The 25,015-nt window shown below is 40.1% G+C and overlaps 2 protein-coding genes and 1 long non-coding RNA gene across 4 annotated transcripts; 2 read left to right on the top strand and 1 right to left on the bottom strand.

Moving 5' to 3' along the window:
• The first annotated feature begins 664 nt into the window (after nucleotides 1-664).
• Nucleotides 665-4,205, top strand: LOC140832633 (protein ENHANCED DISEASE RESISTANCE 2-like). Its single transcript, XM_073196785.1, has 9 exons — nucleotides 665-1,325; nucleotides 1,779-1,856; nucleotides 1,973-2,332; nucleotides 2,536-2,671; nucleotides 2,953-3,115; nucleotides 3,250-3,378; nucleotides 3,484-3,678; nucleotides 3,771-3,893; nucleotides 3,980-4,205. Exons 1-9 carry the CDS (start codon nucleotides 1,139-1,141, stop codon nucleotides 4,070-4,072), a joined length of 1,464 nt encoding a protein of 487 aa, XP_073052886.1. The 5' UTR covers nucleotides 665-1,138; the 3' UTR covers nucleotides 4,073-4,205.
• A 7,965-nt stretch (nucleotides 4,206-12,170) lies between these two features.
• On the bottom strand, nucleotides 12,171-14,859 carry LOC140833014 (probable prolyl 4-hydroxylase 7). 2 transcript variants are annotated; one of them, XM_073197481.1, is made up of 8 exons: nucleotides 14,637-14,859; nucleotides 14,403-14,489; nucleotides 14,267-14,324; nucleotides 13,761-13,865; nucleotides 13,437-13,494; nucleotides 13,176-13,351; nucleotides 13,026-13,086; nucleotides 12,171-12,605 (listed from the first exon to the last, which is right to left on the bottom strand). In XM_073197481.1, exons 1-8 carry the CDS (start codon nucleotides 14,699-14,701, stop codon nucleotides 12,298-12,300), a joined length of 918 nt encoding a protein of 305 aa, XP_073053582.1. In that variant the 5' UTR covers nucleotides 14,702-14,859; the 3' UTR covers nucleotides 12,171-12,297. The 2 variants fall into 2 exon arrangements, with proteins under 2 accessions (XP_073053582.1, XP_073053515.1); XM_073197414.1 differs by having other exon boundaries at nucleotides 14,403-14,492.
• Nucleotides 14,860-16,795: 1,936 nt separating this feature from the next.
• On the top strand, nucleotides 16,796-17,453 carry LOC140833117 (uncharacterized). The gene is made up of 2 exons (XR_012118301.1): nucleotides 16,796-17,043; nucleotides 17,169-17,453. It is a non-coding gene; the product is annotated as an uncharacterized lncRNA (long non-coding RNA).
• Nucleotides 17,454-25,015: the final 7,562 nt, after the last annotated feature.

Raw genomic sequence — 25,015 nt, forward strand, 5'->3', positions numbered from 1 at the left:
ATAATGGTTGCACAAGCACAAATAGTCCAACTTAACATCACAAAAAGAGGATAATCATGCAATTTACTACGAGTTATTTCAGATATCAGCTTACACGGATATATAAACATAAAATATATGTATGAATAAAGGATATATAATTAATTTACACATAACATAAAACAATAATAAAAAGTGAAAATTATATTTTTTGTCATGGAATTTACGTATTTTTTTATGTTGGATCATGTTATCGACCGATTAGCAATATTAAACACATTAATTTTCATCTTACTTTCAATTTTGGTTATTTTCACCTTAGTGTGGATGTAATATCGAATGCATTAGCAATTTTCGACATCACGTTAGCAATTTTTGGTGACACATTATAATTTTCTTGTGTTACGTCAGCACTCAATGAATAAAAAATTAAAAGTTAAAAAAATGTAAATTAGTGGGTCATGGCTGTGAATTAAACGGTAAAATGACAAAAATACAAATTATAAGAATAACAATATAATTTTTTCTAGAAATTAAAAAAAATGTAATTTTTCCTAATAAATATCTCAATCGAACCTATCATGTTTAGGAGGGAATGAGTCGATTGATATGAACAAATATCGGGTGGCGCACGCATTAATATTTTATACCAACAAATCCACATACTGGGTGCGCATTACCTGGCAAAAACGCCGTCGTGTAGGTCACTCCTCGCAAAAATGACGCCCCCTCCGCCCGCCATTGGCCGCCTCGTTCTCACCACGCGTTTCAACTCTGGCTCGTGGCTCAGCTCAGGTCGCACGGGACCCAATCTCCGCTCGACACGTGGCGGAAATTTCCGACCAGAAAAGGCTCGTGCGCGAGTCGCACTAGTCACAACAAAGTTTTCTTTGACCAATCCGGAGTCGCGATTCCCTTTCTTAATAAAACAGAGACAATTGGAGTCAATAAATGAATTTTATGGGTTCTTGAATTCAATGAAGTTAAGCCACGGCACCTTTTCTTGGGCACCTGATTTTTATATTGTACTTGAATGATAATCCTTACCCGCTTCACCTAACTACGTGTATGTGAATATAAATGCACAAAGACTCCATTTTTAGCTTGATCGAAGACTTTCGCAAATCTTTCTGCCTAATCTGTTGGTAAAGTTGGAAGAATGGGGATATGTGGATCGAAACCCAAAGGGTGTGTGGGCGTGAGAAGCAAATTGGATTTGCAGAGGAAGCGGAGGATGCAAAGAGCAAGGAGGAAGAAGACGACCCACTGTCCTTCCAACAAGCAGAATAATCGGGTCGAACCGTCTAGTCAAACGGATCTTTCTTACTGTAATCCTGCATTCCAAGGTTTCTACTTTTACTTCTTTTACCCCCTTGTGCTGGTTCGGTCTTTTGAGCTTGATTTGGTCTTTTTTTTTTTCAGTTTTAAGTTGGGATTTAGTAATTTTTTTGGGTTAATGATTCCTCTGTCGGAGCTGAAAAGATGTACTTTAGTTACATTTGTGTGTTTCCATGATTTTCCACAGAAGTGTTTGGAGTTCTCACGGTTCAAGTCATTTTGGTTCAGCAGAAAAAATTATTTATGAAGTTATGTATTATATATAGAAAGTTTTCTCTCCTGCTGGAAAAAAATATCCCAAATGACATCCATTTTGTTTCCATGAGTGAATTAAAGTGGGTTCAAAGTGATCTTAGCCTACATTTGAAGATATGATTGAATTATCGGATTCGTCTATAATGTGTAAGAATTAGAAATGGTTTGTCAATGCACTGAAAGTTTTGTTTGATGGTCTTAAAAAGGAAATGCAGATTCATGGTTTGATCCTGACTCAGTTATTGATTCCGATTGCGAAGACGAATTTTACAGTGTTCAAGATGGTAAGTCTTCCGATTTTCCAGTTTCCATTACTTAAGACTGAAAATTTCCTTATTTTATGAAGCCATGACTTGCAAATCCATCACGTCTATCATAGAACTTGATTAATCTTGTGCAGATGTATCTCAAGCCGGATCTATCTCTACTGGTGTTACTCCAAGATTTTCGAACTATGTGACGCAAAATTCTGGTTCTGATTCTCAGCTGAATTACGATGATTCTCAAAATGAGGTGAAGGATCCATCTAGTTTGGAAAAATCGTCTGTCCCATGCATTGATGAAACTGTTGACAAAGATCAGAAGGTACCTTTGCATAGCTGCGGATTTCTGTCAAACACATTGCTTCCTTGTCTTGCTTGTGATGAGTCGTTGGATGGAAAGATAAAATCGGCTAATTCGGGAGGTCTAATTACCAGGAAAAAACTGTCCCTTATTCCATCTTTCAAATGGAAAGAAGGACAAGAGAATACTATAATATGTAAGTGTTTTGGCTTTTCATTTCCTGTGCAATGTCATGAATCATGATGACTAGATCTCCTCAGTTGGAAAAGTAAAGAAGAAAATAACAATGAATCGGGAGATATTATGTGTGTCGAGTTCTTCTTTTTCTCGAGATGGCTATATTTCAGCATTTGAAATTTTTTCCATCGATTTATTGATTCTGTCTGTCTTCTATCTCAGCGAACACAAAGCCCATTATACAAAGACCAATAGCTGGTTCACAAATCATGTGTTCCTCTTTAGAGAAGAAAATGCCAGGGTCTTGGTCGCAGATCGATCCGAATACCTTTAAAGTCCGGGGACGGAACTATAATAAGTAAGAGCATGCTATGTTTTAGTTCCTTTTTTATGTGAATTTCTCAATGACAAAAATAAGCTTTTGCATTTATACCAATAGCTACCACTAGCTAGTAATAAAACTACAACTTAAATCTTTTAAATGGCAACATCCCCAAACACTACATCTTGGTAGCTGTAACACAAAGACAAGCCACACTAGATATCAATGGCAATTACTGTTGTCCAATAACAGCGTACACATTTTCTGACACACATACAAGTTTAACGAAATGAATTCCGCTGTGTGTGTTTTGACAGGGATAAAAGGAAAGAGATTGCTTCGAGTTTTGCCGCATATGTTCCTTTTGGAGCAGATTTATTCTTATCTTCTCGCAAAATTAATCACGTAGCACAATTTGTGGAGCTTCCCGCCATTGATTCATCTGGTGAAGTCCCTCCTATTCTTGTTGTAAACCTTCAGGTATGACTTGGATACATTAGAGTTATTGAAGAAGAGAGGATAGGTTAAACACCGGACATATCTGTATGAAAGAAACCATCTGCTCAAGAATTGAACACCAAGACATTTTATTATTGCTCATATTTTCCCTTCAGATTCCACTTTATACCGCTACAATCTTCCAAAACGAGAACGACGGCCCAGGAATGAATTTTGTTTTCTACTTCAAGCTTTTAGAAAATTATTCCAAATGCCTTCCGGTTCCATTTCAAGAAAATTTCAGGGTAAGAGGATGCCCTTCTCTATATTTTATATCCATTTCTGTTCTGTTTTTGCTCATCGATTTTCCTAGTCTTCTTAAGTATTTGTTTGTGCTTATTGTAAATCAGAGGATAATCGATAATGAAACTGAGAAGATCAAAGGTTTTCCCATAGATACGATTGTCCCCGTGAGGGAAAGATTAAAAATTTTGGCTGGGGTTGTGAATATTGACGATCTTGAGTTAAATGGGGCTGAGAGGAAACTCATGCATGCTTACAACGAGAAGCCGGTTCTCTCACGTCCTCAGCATGAATTTTACTCGGTAAAGTTTCGGATAGCATTTAAAGTTCTGAACACTGAATACATTAGTAGGGATTCATATTTTACTATGGCTTTATGATAAAACCTGTGCAGGGAGAAAACTACTTGGAGATCGATTTAGATATTCACAGATTCGGTTACATTGCTCGAAAAGGGTTCGAAACATTTCAAGACAGAATTAAACATTGTATCTTTGATTTTGGTCTCACAATACAGGTAGATGTTTATAAGAATCTGTCCTAACCAGGGCTACATAAAGAAAAGCCCGGTTTTTAACATATTCTCGGTGTAACTTTATGCAGGGAAACAAGGCAGAAGATTTGCCAGAGTGTATACTATGCTGTATAAGATTAAAAGAAATCGATTACTCTAACTACAGCCAACTTAGCCTATGAATCGAGAAAGCAAAAAAAAAAATTCTTGAATTTTAAGAGTGCTGACGTCTTACGTAACAGATTAATTACTCTGTTGAATTGTACGGTGTTGAAATCCGAGTGTAATCTCGATAAAGTTCCATTTTTTAGCTGAGTTAGCGAACTATTTTCCTTATGTAAATTCCCACTGATAGTGAGGCTGATATGATAATTATGGGCGATCAAAAGCTTTGTTTAACCAAATTAATTCTAGATTTTAGTTATGCGAATTTGCTTTGGCCAAAGCAAGATTGTGATGTTATTTTTTCCTTATGTTTTTTTGTTCATAATTTTAAATTATAATTTGACATTTGTATACTTAAAATACTTTATCATATTTCATAATTGTCCTCAATTATTTTTACCATATTTTTTTTCACATTCACGCCCTTTTTTATAATTATTTTAGGAGGTTTTTAAAATTTTAAGTTATATATATATATATATATATATATATATATATATCAGAGTTTTATTGAAATTTATAAATTTCAGGCATATTTTATCACAAAGTTAATTTTTAAAAACAATATTTTTTTCATTTTTTTATATTTTAAATTTCCAAATTTCTTACGTATTTTTTGTATTTATACAAATTTTTTCGTTTGTTTTTTATTAATCTTATATAAATTTTGAAACAATCATATTATCTAGTTATATACAAAATAATATGTAAAAAAAATTGGAAATTGAATTTATAAAAAATAAAAAATATCATTTTTAAAAATAAACGCATTTATTAAAATATTATCGAAATTTTATGACAATATATTCAAAATTAATAGTAATTATATAAATATGTCTTTGACAGTGTAATTATCAAAATTTAGATAATTAAAATGTTATAAGTCAAGGATACTGTTCATTTTATTAACATAACATTGTAAGCATTTTTTTTCCCAAATATTCAATTTTAGTTTGTATTAACGTTAGATTTTTATTTTCATACACACTATTTTTACTTATCACCCATTTTTGCATAATCTAAAAAAAAAATTCAAAATAAGTAGAAATAATTGCAAACACTGTCTTGATCAGTTGGGATTCAGCTCCGGGATTCGCTTTGGACATGCAAAGGAATCGCTGCCTGCAGGGGTAGGATGAAATAATCCCAATCATTGGCCTATGATTTATATACAATCATATTATTCACAGATAGAGAATATCACAACTCTTGTTTTGTCTCACTCAGATCCCAAGAGTACACATTGTCACGGTCACACTCCGCCAAAATCAAGTCCACCGACCGATTGAATCTAGCTACCTTGTGAAATATGACACCATCATACACCTATTGGATTTGTACGAACAAGAATAGTATTTTTCACAAGGTATGTATATCACAATGAATTTCTCTCCACACCCTACATCTGTGCTAATGAAACGACGAGACAATATGAATATTTGTCTCGAACGAGCATATCCTATTGTTTACACGATATTTGGTGTTGTGGACATGTCAGGTGCGAAAATGCATCGATTTGTGTGAAAATGATAAAAATCTAACTTCTAAAAACAAACGAAAGTGAATTTTAAATTTGACCGTCGGTTCTAATCTCCTAAAACAACTATAACGTCAAAATGAAGAAAACTATTGGAATTTGAGGAATAAACCCCTGACATTGTTTATATTTTCAATAAACCGTAGGAATTTACAATACATAATGTGATAACCGTAATTTTTGTAAATATGTAATTAATAAGTTGTAAGAAAATTTTAGGATTTAATTTTATATTTTATATGCACCTTGGGAAATTTAATTTCTGAAAAATCTTTTATAAAGTGAAGGATACCTACAAAATCTAGAGGATTGAGGCATTATATTACAAGCAATGTTCGAAAATCCTACAAGATATTATGACTAATTATTGTGATGGGTAGATACATGATTAATTGGAAGCAAATCATCAAATGTTGCTCAAAATCCTTCCCATCTAGCAACCATATTTTAAACCAAATTAAGAGCAATGGATTAAGGAATAAAAACCTCACAACCTAGGTAACTCAATTTTCGAAATTGGGCAAGGATTTAGAGTCAAATTTGTGAGATATGACATGAATTTTTGGTATGATTTGAGTACCATGTTTAGATCCACCACCCTCACCTATAAATACCCCATCACCCAATCATTCTTCACACCCCCAAAATCTCGAAAATTCCCTTGCTGAATTTCGAAAGTTTCAGCAGCCATACTAGTCGAAACTCTGCCCGAAAATCGTCCCGAAGTTAGCTTAGAATTCGAACCGAAGCGCTGCCCGGACGAGGAACGAAAAGCGGCCCAATCCTCGAAGTTGTGCACCACGTTTTTAGCATCAATAACTACTGTAAGTGGGCTGTTTTAAAGAATTAATTCCGATTATGCATTCTTCGTTTGTTTTTGAAAATACGGTCGAGTACATGTTCTTTTCCTACTCCTTCTTGTGTTGTTGTCATTCGTTTTTAAGCACTGTGAGGAGTCGACTGTATATGGGTGGGAATCCCAACCATGACGTACCCTTACGCGGTGGGGGATATAACCGCTATACGGCCTCGTCCCCTTAGAGGAGTAAAAATTAGGGACTGACGTCAGTAAACCATAGAAAGTTAGATAAATCACAGTGGCTGGTAAATGTTATGCATGTTTATGAAGTACGTATGCAAGTCATGTGTTTCGAAATTTATGCATGTTGTTTTATTGTGCTCAATATTCCCCTACTTGCTGAGTATTCCCAAAATACTCATCCCCCTTACTCTCCCCTCCCAGATAAGTCCGAAGAGCAGGTTGAGGACGAAGAGACGGATCAATTTTGGGGTTGGTGATTTGCCAGATTAGTAATAGGCTTTATTTCGAATTTCTTATTTAAAGAATTGTAAGACGTTTCCGCATTATTTACTATTTCGTTGGATTTCGTTATTGTAAAGACAATGTTATTTCGTGGAAATTATGATATATAAACTGGTTTCGGTTTATACTGTGCTACGAAAGGCTTGTTGTTTCGATTGTGTGATTGTTAAACAACGTCGATGTCGACTAACCCCGGTCTCGGGGCGTGACATTTAAGTGGTATCAGAGCCCCCAAGTTCATAATCCGAGTGGAAAAAAAAAATCGAGTTTCAAAAAAAAAAAATCGGAACTTTTTCGGAATTCTGGCCAAACAGGCCCTTAGCGTGCGCGCCGCTTCTCCGCCGATTCCGGCCGCTTCCAGTACCCGTTCTATGATCGGAGACAAATTCCAGAATCGTCTTGAAGAGACGAACTAAAGCCCTCAAACAATTTCAGATTTCGCGTTCCGATGCAACGGGTATTTTCCGGCGAACAGCACCCGCGCACGCCGCCGCTTTCGTCGCCGATCACGGCCGTCTCCGGTACTATTGTTTCGTTCGGCGACCAGTTCCAGAACCGCCTTGACGAGACGAACAAAAGCCCTCAATTGATTTTATGTTTCGTGTTCGTGTGAAACCGGAATTTCAGATCTACGAAATTTGCTATGAACCCTAAATGCCGAAATTCGTTTTGTCCAATTACCTTAGCAATCCTACTCCGATTTTCAATTAAATTTACCCAAACAATATAATAGCCATGGGTAATGTTTTCCATTAATCAATTTTGCGTTCGGATCAACCAATCGGGAACACCCAATTTCAAGTGAGTCAACCGATTTCTCGCGAGTTCCGGCCACATTAGGTTGTTTTCCGACCGATTCTGGCCGTGCCACCGCCGGTTCCATGATGCTGACCCATTCGCCGACACACGTCTTTGATCCGATCATACTCCGGCGAGTCAACCCGGAGAGTCAACTCGGCCGAGTCAACGAGTCAACCCGCCATCGATTTTTTCGTAGGAAACTCCGAATTCGGTTCCGTCAACTGATCTGAAATCCTCTCGATATACTCCTCGAATCCATATGCCTATCTCAAAACTTTTCATTTTGGAAATTTTCGAAAACTTTTAATTTTCAGCACCTTACTCTATCATGATATTTTATTCCGTCATATTTATGATATTTTGAACATTTTCCTTTTAATTTTACCTTTTCCGTTGTTGCTATTTTATTCAGTACGACTTTTGTTTCCTTTAGATTGGTCATGTTCTTTCTTTTAGAAATCAATAAAAAAAATTGTTTTATTTGGCTTATTGATTTCCAGTTATTTCAGCACAATCTATTGTATGAACATTACTCGTACAACAAATTCTTAGAACTTGCAATCTGTAGGAAATGGCCGGCAGACCCCCAAGACAGAACCGCAACCCGCGTTATGCTAATTCCAACCGTGAAGGCGGACAGGAGAACGAGCAAGGGAATGGACCCCCGCCTGCCGTCAACTTAAGTCGAGCTGATCTTATGGCCATAGCAACCATTGTGGCGACAACACTGCAAGGGTTGGGGAACCAGAACGTCAATCAGCCACCACCACCTCCACCACCAAATGGAATCAAGTTCCACTATGAGTCACTCCGCAAGAATAGGTGTCCGACCTTCAGTGGAGTCGCTGACCCTGAAGTTAGCCAGAGTTGGCTGAAAAGTGTAGAGACTCAACATCGCCTATTGGAAGTTCCCGAGGCACTGAAAGTGGACGTGACGATGCCGTTCCTAGAAGATAAAGCAGGAAAATGGTAGGAAGCAATCTCGCCAGCCATGACAGCTGTAGGACCAATCACTTGGCAGCGATTTCGAGAAGCTTTTCTGAAACAGTATTATCCAGCCGAGGTCAGACTGCAGAAGCTGAGTGAATTTGAAAACTTCACTCAAACTCCGGATATGTCAGTTGTAGAATACACCTCCCAGTTCAACGCCTTAGGATCTTATGCTCCAGCAATCATGGCGGACGAAGTTCTGAAATTGCATCGTTTCAAGAAGGGGTTGAATAGCAGGATCCAATCTGCTCTAGCAGTCTACCAACCTGCCAACTTTTCAGACCTAATGGGTGCGGCTATTCGAGCCGAAGCTGATATTCGTCGAAGAGAAGGGGAAAACAGGAACAAGCGACCCCCTGTCAGCCAACCTCCGCAAGACAGACCAATGTTCAAGAGGCCCAATCAGTCGGGTGGACCTCCCTCAGGGCAATTCTCCACCAATATCCATCAAGGGCTCAAGCCATGCCCAACTTGCGGCTTCAAGCACTCCGGGGAATGCCGAAGGGCCAACGATGTATGCTTTGGATGTGGAAAATCGGGGCACAGAATTGCAGAATGTCCAACCGCCACCAACAAAACAACTGGACCAGGTAAAGGAAACAGGTCAAGCTCAGGGGCGAATGCCAACAAACCACGGGAGAACAAACCAAATGCCAGGGTGTTTGCCATGACGCAGGAGGAGGCAGATGATGCAAGCGAGTTTGTGTCAGGTACCATATTTATTCAGCAAGTGTCTGCTTATGTGTTATTTGACGGTGATGTCACACATTCCTTTATGTCTAAGAGATTGGCTAAGAAGCTAAAGCGTAAGCCCGTTAAACTAACTGAACCCTTCCGAATAGCCACATCTACTTGTAGAGCTATTGAAACTAACGAGATTTACAGAGATTGTAAAATCAGTATTAGTGATCAGACTTTTAGCGCCGACTTGATATAGCTGATCATGGCCGATTTCGACGTAATCTTAGGGATGGATTGGTTAGCAAGAAACAATGTCATGGTAGATGGTAAAGAAAAGATGAGGAAAGAATATTCCTACCTATTTGGAGACCAAGCCAACTCAAGTTTCGAGGACGAAACTTCTCATAAGGAGGGAGGGATGTGAGAACCGTAATTTTTGTAAATATGTAATTAATAAGTTGTAAGAAAATTTTAGGATTTAATTTTATATTTTATATGCACCTTGGGAAATTTAATTTCTGAAAAATCTTTTATAAAGTCAAGGATACCTACAAAATCTAGAGGATTGAGACATTATATTACAAGCAATGTTCGAAAATCCTACAAGATATTATGACTAATTATTGTGATGGGTAGATACATGATTAATTGGAAGCAAATCATCAAATGTTGCTCAAAATCCTTCCCATCTAGCAACCATATTTTAAACCAAATTAAGAGCAATGGATTAAGGAATAAAAACCTCACAACCTAGGTAACTCAATTTTCGAAATTGGGCAAGGATTTAGAGTCAAATTTGTGAGATATGACATGAATTTTTGGTATGATTTGAGTACCATGTTTAGATCCACCACCCTCACCTATAAATACCCCATCACCCAATCATTCTTCACACCCCCAAAATCTCGAAAATTCCCTTGCTGAATTTCGAAAGTTTCAGCAGCCATACTAGTCGAAACTCTGCCCGAAAATCGTCCCGAAGTTAGCTTAGAATTCGAACCGAAGCGCTGCCCGGACGAGGAACGAAAAGCGGCCCAATCCTCGAAGTTGTGCACCACGTTTTTAGCATCAATAACTACTGTAAGTGGGCTGTTTTAAAGAATTAATTCCGATTATGCATTCTTCGTTTGTTTTTGAAAATACGGTCGAGTACATGTTCTTTTCCTACTCCTTCTTGTGTTGTTGTCATTCGTTTTTAAGCACTGTGAGGAGTCGACTGTATATGGGTGGGAATCCCAACCATGACGTACCCTTACGGGGTGGAGGATATAACCGCTATACAGCCTCGCCCCCTTAGAGGAGTAAAAATTAGGGACTGACGTCAGTAAACCATAGAAAGTTAGATAAATCACAGTGGCTGGTAAATGTTATGCATGTTTATGAAGTACGTATGCAAGTCATGTGTTTCGAAATTTATGCATGTTGTTTTATTGTGCTCGATATTCCCCCACTTGCTGAGTATTCCCAAAATACTCATCCCCCTTACTCTCCCCTCCCAGATAAGTCCGAAGAGCAGGTTGAGGACGAAGAGACGGATCAATTTTGGGGTGGGTGATTTGCCAGATTAGTAATAGGCTTTATTTCGAATTTCTGATTTAAAGAATTGTAAGACGTTTCCGCATTATTTACTATTTCGTTGGATTTCGTTATTGTAAAGACAATGTTATTTCGTGGAAATTATGATATATAAACTGGTTTCGGTTTATACTGTGCTACGAAAGGCTTGTTGTTTCGATTGTGTGATTGTTAAACAACGCCGATGTCGACTAACCCCGGTCTCGGGGCGTGACACATAAAAATATAACAAATAGAGTTGATGAAATCTAAAACGAGAAGACGTAAATTGCTAGAAATATGCTGGAAAGCTTGAAAAAATATTGCTTGAATATTGGAATTTTAGCAGAGAGCTTTTGCAGATTTGTCTGTAGAGTTGTGTGTGTCTCTTCAATTGTGTTTGCCGATCTCCTTTTCTTTCCAGCAGCCATGCGGTTCTCTCACTCCCCCATGATTCACGTTTTTTATTTTCATCCCACGATCTCCATCTCTTTCCTCTCACGATCTCCTCCCCTTTTCACCGCCTTGCAGTCAGTTTGAATTGATAAGAATTGATCAACTACGAGCTTGTATTATTTAATTGGGCTTCAGAATTAAATTGGGTTTTTATAATTTAATTGAGCTTTATAATTTAATTATTTTAGCTCAAACACCTATATACTTTTTATTTGAGAGCTCGTCAACCAAGAATTAATTTAGATATTAAAATGTGTTTTATTACTACTAGTAATTTCGTAATCACATTTCTCATTGACTATAATAATCTCAGCAAATGCATAAATACAAAGGACCAAATAAAATTATAATTAATTGAATAAAAGACTGTTTTACATACATCTACAGGTTGACTTGTTCATTATTCTACTCTAACAAGTTCCACGTCGAATATTTTGCTTTCATCATAGAACGGTTCAAATTTGGTGAGAAACATACTTTATTTATGTTATTCCGAATAATTTAGTTTGGATTCAAGCACTTGGATTTGTTTCTATTTTTTGTTTGTTTTTTTTTAAAAAAAAATTTAGTCATTTAGTTTGATATCAATGACAAATCAATCCAGTTAATCCAATTTTAGTTAAATACAGACTCCAATAATTAAAAATAATAATTTTTTTCGTAATTTGACCTCCAAAAAATCGATTAACGGATAATCAAATCGATCAAAAGCACACTCTAATGTTCATCTGTCATCCAGAAATCACGCCACAATAAAGACAGCAATGGTAAATTGCTTGACCGCACACAACTTCCTTTATATATGTTCCATTTTGGTATTATGACAACATCATTCGATTATACACTATGGTCACCTATAACTTTTGCTCTCAACTTTAAATGAAAAGGGCCATGATAAGTTACTTGGATGAGCACACTTTGCAGCTCTTCCTGCAATAACCCCCACCCTCTTTAGAGCCAATCATGTAGTTTGGATTTTTTTCGCACTCCCCTCGAAGAGCCCATGCCGTGCAATTTGGATTCTCATCAACACAACCACCATTTGTTGAACGAGCTGGTGAATCGAAAGACCTCACATGAATCCACTTCGTAGCTGACCACTTCTCACCTTCGATGACAGGACAGCTACCGTGCAAGCTAGATGGATCTGTATTTGCATCAGGGTGAAGGCTGAAAAATAAGAGGGCATCACCCTTTCTTGGTTTCACTGTTAATAGAACAACAGGAAAACGGTCTAAGAAATCCATTTTAAAGAAATACAAAAAAGAAAAACCACACTCCATCTCCACAGGTAAATAGAGAGGAATCAAAGTTATCTAAGTCCATTCCAGTTTCGTCTTTGTTTGATTCGCCCCAACGATGTCGTGTAGTGATGCATTCCACCAATAATGTGAAAATCGCTCATCAAACTCTTGTCTTCTTAATCTAATATACTTGTCTCACGTCAATTAGAAAGTTTCCATGAAGGTCATAAGACTTACTTCAACACACTGGGTTAATTATTTTTGTTAATAGAACACGAATCAGAAGCAGGCCACTATGTGGAGTCGTGTTTGCATGGAGATGTTGACCTAGGGCGTGGCACCGATGATCAATTTTGCATGGTACGTTGTGAAGTTGTTCATACCTGCATAACCTTCTTTAGCGCAGTCAGACCAATCATCACCCTTTATTTGTTTATCTTTTGCCTGCATAATCAACATAATGTTATCAAAGAAAAGAGCTTTTCTATGTTAAGTGTATAGGTACACATGTAAATACGCATGGCATTACTTACCTCTGAATTAGGAAAAACCGTTTCCCCACCCTTCTCCACATTCGACAAGTACATGAGTACAGTTGCCACTCGGTGACCGCCCAATTCTTGATTGGCCTTGTCGTGAAAATAATCAAAATGTGGCTCATACTTTTGGCCGTGCTCATAATGCAATATCTGGATGGACTCCCCATTCTCTACATCACACATGTATACAAACAGTAAGAAGAATTGATTGGAATAATGACACAACTGGTCCTCAACATGGTTGTTTCAGAGTACCTGGAGGGAGAAAAGTCCATGCGGCAAGTTTTGTCTCAACACCGGCGACTATTTCATCCTTGAAAGTAGAAAAATGAATAAAATGACCATGCTAAACACTGAAGATAATTAATATCTTTATTTAGCTCAAATCTTAATGTCAACATTTTAGCATGCTTCGTTGTTTTAGAAAATCAAGACTCCATATGCTAAAACTATGTTCCTCGCTGATCTAACTCTAATCAAAAGATACATTAAAACTACTGAAGGTCAAGAGATTCAAAATTTGAAACAATGCAATATAAAATTGTTTGAATCAGGTTAAGTGAATCAAGATTTCACTACCTGTCCTTTGTCAAGAAACATGCCAGAACTCGTCCGGACTTCACTCTCTATACTCTTGCCAGAATCATTGTCGGCTACCATAGACTTCTCTAGCTTATCTTTAGCCTGTTCACAGAAATTTTATAAACTATTTAAAACACTTTTATTACAAAGTCATGAATTTTTCATTTTCCAAACACCATTTCACAATAAATTCGACAAAAAGAAGCCACAAACTATTCTTAAAATTCTCGGATCGAAAGCATTTAAAAGCCGGAGCAAATCACGTCTTTATTTCTTTCGTACTCCTCCAAGAAACACAGATATAAATCTGTGGAAAATGATCAACTCCACAAGTATAATAGAGGGAAAACACGCAAGGAATAAACAACAATAGTACGAGCACATTCCACGTTCTTCAATACATGTGCATCATCATCTCACAAATTCTTACAATTTCCATAAATCACATCAAACCACGTACCCAACAAGCATAAAAGGTGCGAGAAACGAAGTAATAGGCTAACCAGGAGAATGAGATGATCACACTCTTTATCGGTCAAAAATCCTCGGTATACGAAAGCCCTGTAGAAAAACAAAACAACCATGATCATATATTACAAAAAAAACATATATAAAAACACGTTTTTGAGCGGAAAAAACCTGGGACTCCAAGAGATTTGGGTGACCCGGGTCGGATCCAACGGGGATGATGAGGCACCAGTTACCAATTTCAACACCGACTCTTTGCTGCTGCAATCCAATCAAAAACAGTTCTAAGTATACCAAAAAGGCAAAAACCAACAGCCACGATTTAAATTCTACAAAGAGACCCATGAGACAAAAAATCTCTTTTGGAATCAAAACATACTTTTTCCCGAGAAAAAAAGAACATACCCATGAGACGAATGAACAAAAAAACACAGAGAAATTAATAGAAAAATCCTCAGGCCCATCACCATCTATCCAAATCTGCCCCTTTTCTCCGCGGTGTGCAATGAAATCTTGATGGAATTTTCTGTCGAATGACGGAATTCAACGAAGTGGACTGCACTGCGTCACGAAGACCGATTAATGAATCTATTGCTGCACAGTAAACGGGTTCACTGGGAAACTGTTCGCTAAAACTAACAATAATTAGGATGGTAATTGGTCTTAATCGATTCCAGCAAAGGCAAGGCCCATTTTATATTGGCCCAATCGTTATATCAGAATTGTATTGTTAATTATTTTAAAATAAAATATAAAAAATAACCCTCTATCTGTTCTTTAATAAATAAATAACATATTTAAAAAAGGTGATCCTGTTTAGTGCAATCAAAATGAGAATAATCCAGAAAATAGTTAATCAAAATAAGAGAGTGTTTGAAAGCAAAAAAAATAAGAGAGTTTTTTACTCGCTAAAAAATATATTTCAAAGGCGTGAAGCTGCTAGGAACTGAACTTATGATTGTACAACTAAATATAAAATTGCAATATTCGTCCGGTATCTTGGTTTCTTTGCGAATTTAGTTCATTAAGTAATTATATTTTTAGCTTGAGTCCACCATATTTGCTTGTTATGCAATTTTAGTAATTTGTTTTACAATTTTAGCACATTTTCCGTGATAATATTGGCATAATGTTAAACATGTCACCAACACATGACACAAATGTCAGCAATGAGTGACGTCATATCAATACTATCATGAAAAAAATAACTAAATTACAAAAAAAATGAAGATAAATGAAAGAAAATAGAATTCAACTAGTTAAAAGATCAAAATGGCAAGCAACTTATATGACCAAAAACTAAATTTTAAATAATTTTAGAAATTAATATTAATTTTTACTCCTTTAAAATAAGATGATAAGTTTAAAAATAATAAGAATATTTTAGGAGTGATAGTTTTTTTTTGGATGGAGGTTTTTTTTTCCAAATAAGAATGTTTTAAATAAATTAAATGTTGTTTTAAAAATGAAAGTAAAACATATATAAACACAAAACTTTACATAAATTTTCGCTCAAAAAAATTAAATAGAATTGAAATTAAATAAATTTGCATTTTTGTTTAGTATTAATGAATACAAATATATTATCACTATTAATTTTAAAATATCTTATTTTAAAATTCTGAATTTTAATAAACAAATTATAAAATTTGAAAGAAACTATGCCATTTTTTGGATGGCTATAACTCATAAAATTAATGATGAGTTAGAATTTTTTTTTCTAGTAAACGTAAATTTCTTGTAATTTTTAAAGTTTATTATGATGTTTTTTTTTCAAAAAAAGACATATGTCACTTTATGAAATGGGAGAGTAAAGCTCCAGGAGGAGCATAGACTCACCCTAATTTCAGTGTTTATTTATGTCATCTCCTACCACAAAATCTATTTTGGTGCAAATTTTACATTAAAATAGTGCGATTTTTACACCAAATACAACATTCATCTCCAACCCATTTACTTCAAATCTTGCACTAAAAAAATATTCTCGAAACATTTTTTTTATTTTACATATATTAATTATTATATTTTATTAAATACAAATAAAAAAATTTAAAAAATTAAATAATAAAAAAAATAAGACCTTGCGCCAAATTTGGCGCAGAGGAAGGGGGCTGCGCTATTTCGGTGAAATAGCGCAGCCCCTATTGGCTATTGGAGTAATAAATCTGCATCAAAATGGTATTTGGTGTGGCTTTGGAGATGCTCTTATATATATATATATGCATGCTATTTTCATTTATAATAATAGTAATAGTAATAGTAATCGAGGCGGTTTGCATACATGCATTGAAAAGTGACTGTATATCTCCAGAACCTATTTATAATTTTTTTACTCGAAAGTCATTAATTCGTGTGAAATTAAACCAGAAATATAAGAAAGCGTGACGAATGAAATCCCAAAACCTGACGTCAAATACCGTGACGTATACTAAATAAATTTCAATTGAAAGAATTCCAGTTAACATCCAGCTGTACAAATTATTAAGGACCACATTTGATTAGTTCCAAATAATTAATTAATTAAACGAAGCTACCACCTTCCTCAACTGCGACCTGCTTAAGCTAACACCCAAAAAAAACATAAATACCACCCCATTATATTTTTTGTCATTTACATGATTTATAAAGAAGATGAAGGAAAGTGTTTGCAGGGGACTTTGGTCGCAGGAGAGATGATGCCTAATGCAGTTCGATTCGATGTTTTTCTTCGTTAAGCATCATCTCCCCTCGACTTAAGCCGCCTCCGATTTCTCACACTCACATGAGATGGTCATCAGATGATCCATGTGGCAACTGCAGGAAAATTTATAAGGTATGTACTTCAATTCTCGACCATATTTATATATGTATATAATTCAACTTATAATATATCTAAATTAAAGGTGAGAGTACTTTGGTATTAATTGTATATTTATGATCTTTTTTTTTTTTGATAAGGTGAAGATAGGAGCAGATCTGGTGATGCATATGAAGTTTATTCTTTGGCTTGCATATGTTTTTTTTTTTTTATTACAATTACAATAATATTGAGATGAGTTTGACGTGCGAGAGATTTTAATTTTGCTTTTACATGCAGTTTGAACACGTCTCTCCATCCCTTTGAGAGATGTTTATGTCATTTAATTAATTGAAGTTGGGGTGTCTGGTTTGCAGAAGCTCTCGTGTGGACATTTTTACACACATCTACCATGACACTATTAAATTAAACATGATTACTGCAAATCCTTATTGTTTTTTTCTAGATTGGAGAAGGGGTTTGGTATAGTTGAGTGTGAAACTTGAGATTTTCAAATTTGGGATTTTGTGAGATGAAATGATAACATAAATATTACTCTTAAGTCGATCATAGACGCATGCATGGATGCAATATTTGAATTTTTTTTAAAAATATTTTCTCAAATATACAAATATCATATATTTTCAAGTTGAATTAACTATGAAGTATGAACACGAATAAAAATCAATGTACATGCTTCAATTTACTATGGCATAGGAAATATATAGCAAACCTTCGTTCATTTTTAATTATGACGCAAATTAAGAAAACCCATTTTTTAACAAAGTAGCTTTTAACATTATTAAAGTATAATTATGTGTTTTGTTTTGTTTGTTTTAGTCGAACATAGTTTAAGAATAAAGAGTACAGCCTTTTGTAAGCCTAGGCCACGAAATTGAAAAGGAAATATGGAGATATATAGCTATTACATGTCATTTCATTACCATTTGGAAAAGTGTTGGCAAATGCCAAATGGTAATGAAACGGTATATATATCTATATATATATATATATTGATATCGCTGAAATCGGTGATGCTAGCTGGGAGGTCAGATCCCTGCTTGGAGAGCTCGGACCACACGTTTGAACGCTGTCTGGGAGGTCGGATCTTCACCTTGGGAGCTCGGATCAGACACCTCGAAATCCAGAAACACAAACAAGAGTGTTAGAAGGGGGCCGGAAGGTTGTTCCGGCGTAGCCCCTCCGACGCTCAAGTCAGAAAACTGAGAGAGAAAACTGTGTGTGCAAAGAGAATGTGAAAAAGTATGAATGAATAAAATAATGAAAGGAACCTGATATTTATAGGGAAACAATAGAGTCCTAGTTTTGGTAGGATTGGATCCTCAGAATCTTCGGAAGATTTGATAAGATATCGTGATAGATTTGCTTAGATCTCCGATGGGCTTTGCCTTTCTGGGCTTTGATCTGGGTGGGCTACGCGCTTATTGTTTGAATAAGAACTCTTGTGGATATGAGTCCGCCTGATGCTGGGACCTCCTGGGAGCTCGGCCGGAGAGTCTCCAATTGTCCTTCTATCACCTTCTGGGAGGTCGGCTTGGTTGGAGGTCGGCTCGGTATAGGAGGTCGGCTAGGGAGCTCGGGTAATGCATCTCCAATCGTCCCGATATCTCTATGTAGGAGGTCAGCTCGGCTTCATGCGGGGAGGTCGGCAAGGGACCTCAGCCGCCCTCTCTGATCGACGGTCCTGCTGTTTTGGGAGGTCGGCTGGGATGACCTCCCGGATGACCTCCCGCTGATGACTTCAAGTGCTCCTTTGAGTGCTGGGCCTCCCTCGAGATGGGCTATCGGGAGCGGGCCGAGCCCATCCTCCATCCGGGGGTATCACGAGTCCCCCCCTCGAGTCGAGCTGACGTTGAAAACCAGAAGCTCGTAGTGGAGCGAGCTCCCGGTTGCCCATGATTATTTCGAAGTCAAGGTTATTGAATCGTGCTGAGCTTAAGATGGCTGAGCGGCCGGGTGAGCTGACGTTACAAACCCGAGGCTCACCGTTGCCTGATCTTGGTGGTCTTCGGCTGGACTGAGCTTAGAAGCTGTTTTGGCTATGCTGGCCTTTCGTGACATCATGTCGGTATGTCCTGATGTGATAGGCAAACCCTCTAGTCGAGCTGAGTCTTGGGCTTCTTCGACTGCCCTGGGCTATCAGATGAATTCCCTTAATTACACCGTCATGCCATAAAAGGCTGTTCGCTGTGCTGATCTGAAATATTCTTATGAGGGCGGAGCTGAGACCAGCGGTCCCGAGCTACACTGAATTACCCATTTATGACATCTGCTGAGCTTGTGAAAAGCTGAGGCGCTCCACTTTCAATTTTGTAGGTTCCCGACCTGAATATGAACCGCCACTGCCACCTGTCAAGCCAAAGACTAGTTGCACGATCTTCGAGAACATCCTAGCCACCCACGTCACCCGAAATCAACGGTCCGATCTCCTCAAGGTCCCTCTATAAATACCCTCTCAAACCCCACTCAGTCTCTTACGCTTTGATTCCTTCACCTCGGCTCCGACCCTCCACGCGTTTTCTCATTTTCCAACACTCTGCCTTATTCCCCGACCTTCCGTAGGTACTGCTTTCATGGTTTCCCCCCGCCCCTCTTCCTTGTCGACCTCCGAGGGGATATTCTGTGAGGTGGATCAGTACGACCCCCTCATGGAAGTCGTTTCGGGGTCAGGTGAGTGTCCTGAGACTGAGGGGGTGAGCTCCCGCCTCGTTCCTGATGATGATGGGGCAGCCCTGAATCAGCTCAGTCTCAGTTACCCCGAGGAGCCAATCAGGACGTCCGACCCCTGGTTCGAGCTCCACCCTTCGTGGCTGGATACCTCGGATGAGCTCCGCATCCGAGCTATCTCGTGCGCCCCTGCCGATTACGATTTCATATTTCCTCACTCTGAGGAGCGAGCCAACAATCCCCCTCCTGGCTACTATACCTTCTATCAGGACCAACTAGAGGCTGGCCTCCGATTTCCACTTCCTTCTTTCTTTCAGGAGCTCAGCCAGTTTTACCAAATTCACCTCGGCCAATTCACTCCCAATGCTTTCCGTACCTTGTGCAATTATGTAGTTCTTTTCAAAGCCTTAGGCTATGAAGTCGACCCTATTTCCTTCTCCCATTTCTACCTCCCTAAAAGGTCAGAGGAAGGTCCCTTCTACTTCTCAGCTCGGCCTAACTGTCAGTTTTTTGAGGGGGCCCCGAGCTCTAACAAACACTGGAAAAACCATTTTTTCTTTGTTCATCCCTCCGATCAGTGGGACATCTGTTCTCAGTGGAGGGTTTCTCTTCCTGAGCTCCCGTGCCCCCTCTCGGGCTTTCGCAAGAGCAGCACCTTTCTGGGACCATTCGGGGCGATCAGGGGTCGGCGTTTCCATACACCCACTCTCTTAGCCGAGGACCTCTTGAGTTATTATGGGCTCAGTTCGGCCAAGGTCACATCCCAAGGCAACGAGGGTATGGAATTTTAGCCGGACCCCTGCTGATCCCCTCACACACCACATATTTTTTTTTTTTTTTTTTTTTAACCTGAGCCACTGCTTTTGTCTCGGCTGCCAGAGTCATGAATGCCCTTATCAAAAAGGCTGAAGCCCGGAGGCAACAGAAGGCCAGCTCGGCCGGTGCAGACAAAGGCAAAGCCGTGGTTGCTGAGGTCAACGCGGAGGAGGTTACTGTTGCTTCCATTGCTGAGACTCGAGTGGTTCCCCCGAGCTCCTCCCGGAAACGCCGAGCTCCCGAGACCCCCCGTTCTCATGGGCAGTCTGGAAGCAGCGGGGAGCTCGGTCCTGTTCAAACTGAAGTCCTGCCCCTTCGGCAGATGAGGTCAGATACTTCCTCACAAGTTCTCCGCTGCCGTTCCAATCTGTACGATATGTATCGGGAGGACCTGCGCATCGTGGGGGCAGGGCCATCCCCTCTTGCTGGGGCCCTTCTCCGGGACATCGCCTCGAAGGCCGATGCGGAATTCTTGGATGGGCTGAACTGGGCCGAGCTCATCAGGAGGTCCACCAGCGCAAGTGCTGAGGTAACGGACCTCAGCTTGTTTCTTTACGCCACTTAAACTTGGCTAACACTTTTCTAATGCAGGCCGCTCTGCTGAATGCCGAGGTGGCATTCAGGGCCAATAATATCCGGAAGCAATCTTCCAAGGAGGCGAGGTCCTTCCAAACTACCTCGGCCGATTTGGAAAGCAAACTTGCTGCCCTCACGGAGGCCTTGGACAAGGAACGGGCCAACTCGGCGAGGAGGGAGGCCGACATGCGGGAGGGCTTTGTTGCCGAGACCAGGAAGCTGAAGAACGAGCTGCGCTTGGCTGAGGTTCGTCTGGATGCTGCTCAGGAAGAAACAAAGTCCGTTAAGGAGGAGCTTAACGTAGCTCAGCAGGAGATTGTTTCAGCCCGGGCTGACCTCGCGAACGGGACTGAGGTCTTCAAAGAGTCTTTTTTGAAGTCGGAGGAGTTTTTGGACATCGTCGCTGAAAAGGCCTCAACTTCATCTATGTGGGTTTTGATGGTGCGGTGGCCCAATTCAATGACGCTGGCTATCCTCCAGAGGGGACCTCAGCTGACTTCTTGGATGCCAAAAAGGTTGTAGAGAACCTCCCCCCTGATGCCTGATCCCCCGAGTCTTCTTTTAGTTTGAGTTGTACTCTATTTACATTTTATTGTATTATTCTCGAAGCTCAGCCAAGCACTGCCAGAATAATGAATTAATGAGACCGAGCTGTGAGAGGTCGGCTGGGCTCATGGAGCTCGGCCAAACACGATAACCATAAGAGAGGTTGGCTGGGCCCTTAGAGCTCGGCCGAACACTTAACAGTAATAACTTGGTAATAATTAAACAGCGATGAGCTCAGCTCGGTCTTGGGAGCTCGGCCAGCCTCTTAACCTTAATAACTCGGTAATAATTAAACAGCGATGAGCTCGGCTCGGCCATGGGAGCTCGGCCAGCAACTTAACCATACTAACTTGGTAAAAATAAAACATCGCTGAGATCGGCTCGGCCATGGGAGCTCGGCAGCAACTTAACCATAATAACTTGGTAAAAATAAAACATCGCTGAGATCGGCTCGGCCATGGGAGCTCGGCCAGCAACTTAACCATAATAACTTGGTAAAAGTAAAACATCGCTGAGATCGGCTCCGCCATGGGAGCTCGGCCAGCAACTTAACCATACTTTTGGACCGTAAAATTTATGCCGAGCTGAGGTGAGCTATGAGGCTCCTGAACTGACTGAGAGTGAAAACCCTTCTCATACTTGGCGTGACCAAGATGAGGTGAGCTCTGGGCTCCTGATCTGACTGAGGGTGAAAACCCTTCTCATACTTGGCGTGACCAAGATGAGGTGAGCTCTGGGCTCCTGAACTGACTGAGAGTGAAAACCCTTATCATACTTGGCGTGACCAAGATGAGGTGAGCTCTGGGCTCCTGATCTGACTGAGGGTGAAAACCCTTCTCATACTTGGCGTGACCAAGATGAGGTGAGCTCTGGGCTCCTGAACTGACTGAGGGTGAAAACCCTTCTCATACTTGGCGTGACCAAGATGAGGTGAGCTCTGGGCTCCTGAACTGACTGAGGGTGAAAACCCTTATCATACTTGGCGTGACCAAGATGAGGTGAGCTCTGGGCTCCTGATCTGACTGAGGGTGAAAACCCTTCTCATACTTGGCGTGACCAAGATGAGGTGAGCTCTGGGCTCCTGATCTGACTGAGGGTGAAAACCCTTATCATACTTGGCGTGACCAAGATGAGGTGAGCTCTGGGCTCCTGAACTGACTGAGGGTGAAAACCCGTATCATACTTGGCGTGACCAAGATGAGGTGAGCTCTGGGCTCCTGATCTGACTGAGGGCGAAAACCCTTCTCATACTTGGCGTGACCAAGATGAGGTGAGCTCTGGGTTCCTGAACTGACTGAGGGTGAAAACCCTTATCATACTTGGCGTGACCAAGATGAGGTGAGCTCTGGGCTCCTGAACTGACTGAGGATGAAAACCCGTATCATACTTGGCGTGACCAAGATGAGGTGAGCTCTGGGCTCCTGATCTGACTGAGGGTGAAAACCCTTCTCATACTTGGCGTGACCAAGATGAGGTGAGCTCTGGGCTCCTGATCTGACTGAGGGTGAAAACCCTTCTCATACTTGGCGTGACCAAGATGAGGTGAGCTCTGGGCTCCTGATCTGACTGAGGGTGAAAACCCTTCTCATACTTGACGTGACCAAGATGAGGTGAGCTCTGGGCTCCTGATCTGACTGAGGGTGAAAACCCTTATCATACTTGGCGTGACCAAGATGAGGTGAGCTCTGGGCTCCTGATCTGACTGAGGGTGAAAACCCTTATCATACTTGGCGTGACCAAGATGAGGTGAGCTCTAGGCTCCTGATCTGACTGAGGGTGAAAACCCTTCTCATACTTGGCGTGACCAAGATGAGGTGAGCTCTGGGCTCCTGAACTGACTGAGGGTGAAAACCCCTCTCATACTTGGCGTGACCAAGATGAGGTGAGCTCTGGGCTCCTGATCTGACTGAGGGTGAAAACCCTTCTTATACTTGGCGTGACCAAGATGGGATGAGCTCTGGGCTCCTGAACTGACTGAGGGTGAAAACCCTTATCTGCAATAATAATAATTTCTAACAAAAATGCATAATTTTATTAATGTATCTGAATAAAGCATCAAAACCTGACGTCCTTGCATTGAAAGTAAATGACATAAAAAAAACTAAAGCTTCTAGCAATATCTAAGCATAATATTTGCGAAGGTGATAAGCATTCCACGGCCTCTTCAATTTCTTCCCTGTCCAGTCTTCTAAGTAGTAGGCACCCGAGCTGAGCTTTTCCACCACTTTAAAAGGCCCTTCTCATTTTGGATCGAGCTTTCCGACCTTCTCTTCCTGAACCTTCTTAAAGACTAAGTCCCCCACCTGGAAGCTCCTCTGAATGACCTTTTTGTTGTAGGACTGGGCTATGCGTCTCTTGTAAGCTTCCATTCTTATGGCCGCGGCTTCTCTTTTTTCTTCCACGAAATCCAAGTCTGCTGCTCGTCTCTCATTATTTTGCTCATCATAGAATGTGACGCGAGGTGACTCTTCACCGATCTCCGCCGGAAGCACGGCTTCATTTCCATAGACTAGGCTGAAAGGCGTCTCCCCCGTGCCTATTTTTGGGGTGGTCCTGTATGACCAAAGCACGCTGGGGAGTTCCTCCACCCAATTACCTTTCGCGCTCCCGAGTCTGGTCTTCAGGCTCTGCACTAAGGATCTGTTGGTGACCTCCACTTGGCCATTGCATTGAGGGTAGGCCACGGAGGTGAAGTGCTGCTGGATCTTCATCTCTTTACACCAGGCTTGGATCCGGCTTCCTTGAAATTGCCTTCCGTTGTCGGATATCAACTTCCTCGGGACCCCAAACCTGCAGACGATGTTCTTCCAGAGAAATTTGAGTACCTCATTTTCAGTTATCTTAGCCAAAGCCTCAGCCTCTACCCATTTTGAGAAATAATCTATGGCTACGAGCAAAAATTTTTTCTGAGCTGGGGCCGGGGGAAAAGGTCCCACAATGTCGATCCCCCATTGGTCAAACGGGCAAGCCGCCACAATACTCTTTATTAATGCAGCTGGTTGATGTTGGAGCCTACCATGACGTTGGCAGCTGTCGCATGAGATGACGATGGCTAGAGCGTCTTTTAACATAGTGGGCCAGAAATATCCGGCCAAGAGTGCCTTCCGTGCAAGAAAGTAAGGCCCCAAGTGATTTCCACAACAGCCTCCATGTATCTCCCTCAGTACATAGTCAGATTGCTTGGGACCCAAACATTTGAGGAGAGGCCGAGAGGCTGACCTCTTGTAAAGAGTTCCGTTAACCATTACAAATCGAAGGCTTCTTCGTTTCATCCTGTAAGCCTTCTTCGGATCTTCGGGGAGCACCCCATCTTTCATGTAATCCAACAACTCGGCGCGCCAGTCATTGTCTTCGTGTTCAGGAGATGGGTAGTGCACAGAAG

This window comes from Primulina eburnea, chromosome 1, assembly GCF_022965805.1.
Source record: "Primulina eburnea isolate SZY01 chromosome 1, ASM2296580v1, whole genome shotgun sequence".
Classification (NCBI taxonomy): domain Eukaryota; kingdom Viridiplantae; phylum Streptophyta; class Magnoliopsida; order Lamiales; family Gesneriaceae; genus Primulina; species Primulina eburnea.